The 8,223-nt window shown below is 39.7% G+C and overlaps 1 protein-coding gene across 2 annotated transcripts; it reads right to left on the bottom strand.

Moving 5' to 3' along the window:
- Nucleotides 1-258: 258 nt before the first annotated feature.
- Nucleotides 259-7,149, bottom strand: prpf31 (PRP31 pre-mRNA processing factor 31 homolog (yeast)). Of its 2 annotated transcripts, none has more exons than XM_074653490.1 (14): nt 6,977-7,149; nt 5,249-5,464; nt 5,087-5,153; nt 4,862-4,945; nt 4,656-4,753; nt 4,109-4,215; nt 3,814-3,983; nt 3,528-3,685; nt 3,323-3,412; nt 2,111-2,238; nt 1,882-1,954; nt 803-931; nt 621-719; nt 259-529 (listed from the first exon to the last, which is right to left on the bottom strand). In XM_074653490.1, exons 2-14 carry the CDS (start codon nt 5,462-5,464, stop codon nt 416-418), a joined length of 1,533 nt encoding a protein of 510 aa, XP_074509591.1. In that variant the 5' UTR covers nt 6,977-7,149; the 3' UTR covers nt 259-415. The 2 variants fall into 2 exon arrangements, with proteins under 2 accessions (XP_074509591.1, XP_074509592.1); XM_074653491.1 differs by having other exon boundaries at nt 4,862-4,946; nt 5,094-5,153.
- Between the last annotated feature and the right edge of the window lie 1,074 nt (nt 7,150-8,223).

The raw sequence follows: 8,223 nt of genomic DNA, 5'->3' as shown, positions 1-8,223 counted from the left end.
TCAATAAATACTTTTAAGAAATTACAAGTCAGTGTGTGGTGTAAAGTCCTGTCATTCCTAAATGGAATATGGATTCACTCATGTTAAATTGATGTTTAGTATGGATTATCCGAGTGCAGTGGCTAAGTATCAAGACCAACTTTTAGCTAATGGGTTGAGATTTGATGTATGCATTTACTTGTAGGGTATAGCTTTTAAGAGAATCAGTTTAATGGCGACAAAATTGTTTTCCTTCTCTAAGGAAGACATGAAGCGTCATGAGATCTTTAAGTTTTATTAAAACAGAAAAAACAAATAAGTAAAATCAAAATACAGGACTAAGCACAATCTGAAACAATTTTGAAAATACTAACACTTTACAATGTTGAGTTTAACTTTCTGTGTGCAGGGTGATGGTGTGTGTGTGTGTCTGTGTTCACGGCTTAGCTTCTTTCTTGACTTTGAGGAACTCCGCCATGTTGGAGAAGTATTTCTGGTTGGCTTCAGCCACCTTTTTCTCCGCAGCCTGTGGGTTCACAATCTCCAGCCCCTGCAGACAAGAGCACAACGGTTGGTTAACTAAAATAAACCTGCAGTGTTCAGGGGACGTTCAATAAAAGAGGATGTTTAACTCTTTTTACCTGAAGAGGAGTGAACGCTACACTGGAGCTGGTTCCTGAGGAGCGGTCTCTGACTGTGGACTTTCCTCCGAATGACATGCTCTGCTTCTGCAACGTCCTCTGTTGTGTACAACAAAAAATAGACTTAAGAGACTGAAAAAACAACAACTTATAAATGGAAAATGAGCCATGAATGAGTTTACCTGAAGGGATTTGGAGATTCTGGCCTTGGTGGCCTCATTGACTTGAGCCTGTCTGACACGCCCACTGCCACTCTTCCCCAGCTGACCCAGACTGAAGCCCAGGTCCTCTTGATATGCATCATCCTCAATCTGCAACACAGCATCACAAATTAAGCTATATAAAATAGTATGTAATAAAAAGTCATAGTATGTCAAAAAAAGTCATAGTACAGTATGTGTGAAAAAAGTCTATATAGAAAAAAGTCACAGTATAGTATGTATGAAAAAACTGTCGAAAAAAGCAGAAAAAAGTCATAGTATGTGGAAAAATCATAGTATGGATGTAGGAAAAAGTTTTTAAAAAAGTCATAGTATGTTGAACAAAGTCATAAAAAAGTCATAGTATGGGAAAAAAAAGTAATCACGCACATTTTAGCATACAACCTCTTTCGACAAACATACATATTGAAATCAAGTTACAAAATGTCATACCTCGGAAAATGCCGTTTAAGACTTTAATACTTTCTTAGAGCCTTAATTGTCGCTAAATTCATTCATCAACTTGTCTTATGTGTTAAGACCTCTTGGACATCCTATTATTCAGAAGCTAAAGCGAGCATTTTGGTGAGGGCAAACATTGAAGACATGAAACCTCATCTCGCTACAGTGGCTTAGCCGTAAATAGAGTTTAAATTACCACTCTGCTTCTTGGCTGTAATACTAGAGCAAACCATGTCTCTCGGGTCTTGGTGCTGTATCTGTTCTGCTGTTGTAAACTGATGAAATCATAAGCTAGTGAAGCTGCTCTCAGGAACTGAAGTGAGCAACACTAACATTTTGTTCAGTGTTTGAATCTCTGTGTGTTTATATTTAGATGCTCTGGAAGGGAAGAGTATCCAATGTGATTATCAGTGTACGTTTCTGTATATTTAATATGTATTTTTTTTCACTACTTTTGTACACATTTTGCTTTTGTCTTAAAGTAGACAACAGTATTAATACTGAACATATTAATGCTTTAAAGTTAACACTGGATTAAATGGAAATATAGGGAGCATAGTTAAACAAGAAATGAGACATGATAGATAATATCTACTGACCTCTGCAAAGGTCATCCTGTTAGCATGTTTCCTGATCTCAGTCAGTCCGAGACGCTCCTTCATCTTTCGATACCTTCAGGAGAAATAAGCAGTGGAGTTAGTTATGCTATATACACATTTTGAGTTGAATTTTTACTTCAAGCTCCAGTTCTCTATATTCCACATTTCTCTAAATCTGTGGCCTGTTCAGCAAGGTTCTGTAAGTGTAGAGCAGTGACCGGATCCATACCGCCTTCCTCCTCTCTTCTTCCTCTGTCCGTCCAGCGGGGCTGGCAGCGGTTTGACCTGCTTCACTGGTGGAGGCTCCTGCCATTTATCAAACTTCCTCTCTATTTCTTCTTTTAGATCGTAGCCAACCTACAAAAAACAACACAAAAGTTAACACAAGAGGAGTCAGATGTATTTTTTCCTTAATATTGCTGCATGCAATATTGACAGTGTCAGAGAGGTGTAATCTCATTATATAGCAATGGTTGAGGGTGTCATTTTTGATGGGTTGATCAACTTATACTGTGTTATATTCAAATATTTTGGTCCTCCATATGTGTAAATGAGGTCGAGAAAATATTAGAGAATTAAGCCCGTTGGTACAAGGTTTATTTTGGATCCCTTGTTAGTATCCACACAGCTTAAAGCCCCCCTCCACACAGTTTTACTTCCTGTTTTTTTGGTTAACGTTCTCTCTCAAACAGAGAATGGGGGTGTGGTTAGAAGTCAGACGTAATTCGAAGGACGGGTAGACATGGTGCCATGGTTCGACGTTTGAAATGCAGTTTCAGGACGTTTTGGAGGTGCACCGTCCACCAGCACAAGGCCACTCTCGCCTCAGCTCCAGCACCCCCCAAAACTGCATTGGCTGCTTTCCGTTCATTTATCTCCAGGAGGAGACGGTAAAGAAGAGAGCGAGTGAGAGACAGTCGGTCTGTTGTGTTAATTTTGCCGATGGGATTTGGTGTAGACCAATCCACTGCGTTGACATTGCACCTGTTCCCGTCACACATAAATGCCATTGTGAAAATAAACACAATAAACTAAGGTGGAGGAAAATAAAAATGAAATGAAAACCCTCAGTTAGCTAATGCAACAAGTTGGGCTAGCCAACTACAACTGACTAGCTAACTAACTAAAAAGACAAACTGACAGAATGATAAACAGATTTATCAGTTTGAGTGCGCCTGCACAAGCTTGGAGGATGACGCATGACCTGCAGCTCCTAATATAGTCAGATGTCATATTCCCATTTTAACTTCTTTTTTTTTTTTTAAACTTTGAGCACAAAATTAAGTTATTTGTCAAAAAAAAATTTGGCAAACAATGTAGATAATCAACTTAGTCAGGAAATTACTAAAATAAATAGGAAATATCATAGAAATGGCAAAATACACTGGAGGGGGATTTTAAACTCAGCATTAATGTGTATGTGCTCAATTTAGACAGTCACCTTGCCGACTGAACTCTCATGGAAACTGTCCACTCGGGCAGCCAGAGTGCACTTTGCAGACACCAGACGAGCTGCCTTCCTCCTGAGGTCCTGAAGACACAAAATGGAAGACGTTGAAATGAAGAAGGTGTTAGCTACAAGGTCCCCGTGCTGAGTTAAATGCACAAAAACACTGCAATATGTTTATGTTGATATATTTACTGACAGGTGGAAGTGACTGCACAACATCACAGTGGTAGATGTAGCCGGTGTGGGGCAGCAGGGAGGTGCTGCTGAAGCCGGACAGGGTTCTTCTCTGAGCTCCCAGCAGCATCAGGTTACAGGCAGGCATCTTGGAGAGGTTAGTGAGGCCGCCAGCGATACCTGCAGCCAGAGGGGAAACCAGAGAGTGATGATAAAATTATTTTATTTGGGCTAGATAGCGTGGACAATATAGTAACAAAATGTAATATCAATAAGTCTAAACAATTTAAACGGATCTTTTTGCTCACCCATGATCTTGGCAGCTGTCGACGCGCCAACAATGATGGACAGATTTGGGGCAATGAATGACATTCTGGACTCTACATATTCATATATCATGTGTTTGGACTGGTTCAGCTCCAGAGCCATGTCACATGCCTCCTCCAGTTGCTTCAGTTCATCCTCACTTAGCAGTGTCCTAAAACCATGAAAATACACAAAGTCAAGTCAATGATAAGCATTTAAACGGCGACTGTCACCATCAGACGTCCTGTGGACAGGAGCGATAAAAGACGATAAAATCACAGATGTCTGCTGACTCACCCCTGCGTGGTCGAGGCTGTGACACTGACAACCATAATAGTAGCATTGGTGAGGATTTGCTGCAGAGTTTCATTGGTCTTGCACTTCTCCAAATTGTTTCCCAATTCCTGAGCAGGAAACACAAATGAATATATGATGCTCAAACCACATGTGAGAAAAAATATTTTATAAATTTTTCTAACAATAAATGACTTATTTTTTCTTTAACCAGTGTAATCTCTTTAACATGAGTGATAACACAAACTCTAAACCATTTTGTTTTGTTCCCATTAAATAGGTGGCTATAATTTGGAGTCAAAGACTGATTTCCTTTTGTGTATATATCTCATGAATACTGTATATAACCTGTTGCAGAAAAGTTAGAATTCATTATTGGCCTGCTGCAGATGTATAGCCATACATTCATCAAAACTAAAACATGTCTTCTGTCCAGCTAACGATACAAATCACCAATAGTGCAGCAAAAGCAACTCACGGTACCTTACTCTCATTCTGAAATGGGTTTTTTTTGTATCAAAAACAGAATAAACATTTCAACTCATCTCACCTTGACTGTGCGGATGTAATCTAGAGAATCTGGCACCAGGGACTCGAGCTCTGGGAACCTCTTGGAGTACTTGTCCCGAGTAAACTTGTGAATGATATCTGAAACCCAGGCAGGAAAACATAAGAAAACGTTGTTATGCAGAACAAAACAACATTAAACCCTTTACATTTTGAGTATTTTTAACCAAGCCGGCTCAGCCAACTCACTGAGCTCATTGTCGATCTCCACTGTGAGATTATTGGCTGCGACGATCAGTCTGTATTCTGGGTTGGACTCGACTGGACCCGAGACTGAAAGGAAACAAAACATACAACAGAATCATACCAAACTTTATTCAGATTCTTGGTTAACATTTGACTGAAATTAAATGCTGTGAGGAACTTCTTAAACATAAACCATATTTTCACACATTAAATGGAAATCATACTCACACTCTCCCTCTGAGTTCTTGCGCTGCTTTCCACTATACATGGAAATTTTGTCCGTAATCTCTGAAAACTGTAGACAAAAATTAGGTTTATGCTGGAATGACCAGAACAGATGCATTACTACTAATATCAGCTTGTATAATACTCTCATTTGATACAACTCACAGTTTTGCTATTGCGTAGCTTGGCGATGGACGCAACACTCTCAGCTTTACTGTAGTCCACCTCCATCTCCTCTGGGATGTCTTCCAGCCCTTCTCCTGCCCTTCCCTGTGTCGCCTCCCCATCACTCTCACCGTCCTCTCCCTCTGGGTACAAACCTTCCTCCCCCTCATCTCCGGCCTCCTCCAAATCGGCCAGGAGCTCGTCCGCCAGAGACATCTGCAATCAGCAGCAGAAAGGTTGAGGACATTAGAGGTGACTGGCTTGGTAAATGAGGCTATTCCAATCAGTATCCAAAATGAATCCGAAGGATCACCAGGGGTCTTGAGTGTTACTGATTGAACCACAGTTTTAATCTTTCTAATATAATATCTACAACAAGACTGTGTTTCTAAAATTGCTTAAAGGGACTATTTGTAACTTTGTACGTGCATAAATGTAGCGGGTCGTCACACATGCGCGCTCACATATGCGCGTTCGCGTGTAGCCGCTGTACCCTCCCCCTCTGCCTGCTCTCCTTCACTCAGACAGCTCAGCTTGCTCCACCTCTAGACGTGAACGCGCGCTCACTCCACACTGCAGAAGAGTTAGTTTAGCTCTGAGAATATCTAGTGAATGCACAGGGGACGTTTGTGCAGAAATAACTGCTGCAGCTCCTCCAGACCAACAGAGGTTTTCCGTGTCTTGTGAAGTGACCGAACTGTGCAGAGTTACTTGTCTTCTCGTTACCGCCCCGCTGCCTCAGCCTGCACTTAGGCAGGAAAAGCCTACTAGGACACTAGGATCAGATCTAAATCATGTTCATGGAGAGACCTTCGTCTGGTCAGCTAACATTACTGCCAAGCAGCTGAAATATAGATTGATATTGTGGTTTTAGCTGACGTGTGTCGCCTCACTGTTTTGAGCGATGCTCGTTCAGGTATATTGAGAGCGAGCGAGCAAGCGCTGACTTTCGTTGATTTCACGGCCACAGGTGTCGCTGTTAACAAGCATTTCTGAAAGTTACAAATAGTCCCTTTAACATATCACAGTGATAAAACCCAAATGCTATCTATCTGTTCTGATTTTAGGTAATATAACATAAATTTTAGGGCTGTCAATTGATTTTAATATTTAAACGAATTAATCACAAATTCATTGCACATTTTTAATCTGTTCAAAATGCACCTCAAAAGGGCGATTTTTCAAGTATTTAATACTCTTATCAACATGGGAGTGGACAAATAGGCTTGCTTTATGTAAATATATGTATATATTTATTATTGGAAATCAATTAATAACACAAAGCACTGAAACTTAGCATAACAAAATGCTCAAATCATAACATGGCACTCTTGCCATTTGTGAAAGATGTTTTGTCAATTCAACCACACAACAGGAAACCACGAGTCAATGATGAATAATAATAATAACCTTTAAACTAAAAACGTGCACACGAATGAGGGCTGGTTTTAAAAGTAGCTGCAGCCAACACTGCTGAGTTCAGGGTATCACGGCCTTGTTCACTCTCAAACAACATCAATACATGTAACACACGATAAATAATGTGGCAGACGAAATATGAATATGTAGCTATTAGATAAACATGTTTATAAACACTCAACACGCAGGTTTGATCGCTGATGTAGCCAACAGTTGATGCTAACTAGAGCTAGCTCGCGTTAGCAAACGTTCGCTTGACGTAGTTATCCGGTCACGTTATTAAACTCTTTATACGAAACACAAACTCACCTCTGAGCTTCAAACTCTGCTCGCCTAATGAGACAGAAGTTAACTGTGCCTTAAGGAGGCGTCCTTCTCCTGTATTAAGGTGCAAACACCTCGTTATGAGATGTTTTCCTCGTCGGTCTCAGCAGCTGAAGACTGAGAGTTAAGCGTGTTTATAAACTCTACTTCCGGTTTCTTCTTCTTCTCGTGTTTTGGCGGATTGCAGCTTTTAGGTCATACTGACACCTGCCGACCCGGAGGATGTACAACGGTATATTCAGTTTACCTTTGTCTGTACAGACAAAATACGTAATTGATTAATTAATTAACTTAAATCAAATATATATATATATTTGATTTAAGTTAATTAACCAGTCATAGTCAAGTCAGCACACTGACACACTGACAGCTGTTGTTGCCTGTTGGGCTTGAGTTTGCCATGTTATGATTTGAGCATATTTTTTATGCTAAATGCAGTACCTGTGAGGGTTTCTGGACAATATTTGTCATTTTTTGTGTTATACTTATCCGAGGTCGGGTCGCTGGGGCAACAGCTCCAGCGACCCGACCCCAAACTTCCCTTTCCCGGGCCACATTAACCAGCTCACGAGGCGTAACCTAGTGTTATTAATTGATTTCCAATAATAAATATATACATATATTTACATAAAGCAAGCATATTTGGCCACTCCCATGTTGATAAGAGTATTGTATAGTCTCCCTTTAAGGTACATTTTGAACAGATAAAAAATGTGCAATGAATTTGTGATTAATTTGTTTAAATTGTCGATTGACAGCCCTAAAATCTATATTACTTAAAATCAGAACAGAAAGATAGCATCTGGGTTTTATCACTGTGACATGTTCAGCAATTTTAAACACACAGTCTTGTTTTAGATATTATATTAGAAAGATTAAAACTGTGGTTCAATCAGTAACACTCAAGATTTGATATATATGTATATATATATATATACATATATATATATATACATATATTCTACTAAGCAATCCTGTGTTTATTATGAAATATATTACACATCGAACACTGCTCCCACCTTAGGGGGGTCACATGCAGATTGCAGATTGTGTAATTTCTTTGGTGTCTTTTCCTAGCAGATTCCCCAATGTAACATTGTTTATTCCATTATTTAGTCCTGATATTAATGACCTTCTTTCTTCCTTATACTGGTTCAATCTATTAGTACATGCTTGACAGCTTCTGGTTTATTAGTGTGTGCATATGAGGTCAATACACTGCACAAACAAAG

Source organism: Sebastes fasciatus, chromosome 12 (assembly GCF_043250625.1).
Source record: "Sebastes fasciatus isolate fSebFas1 chromosome 12, fSebFas1.pri, whole genome shotgun sequence".
NCBI classification, from domain to species: domain Eukaryota; kingdom Metazoa; phylum Chordata; class Actinopteri; order Perciformes; family Sebastidae; genus Sebastes; species Sebastes fasciatus.
This window is presented reverse-complemented; position numbering and strand designations above follow the sequence as displayed.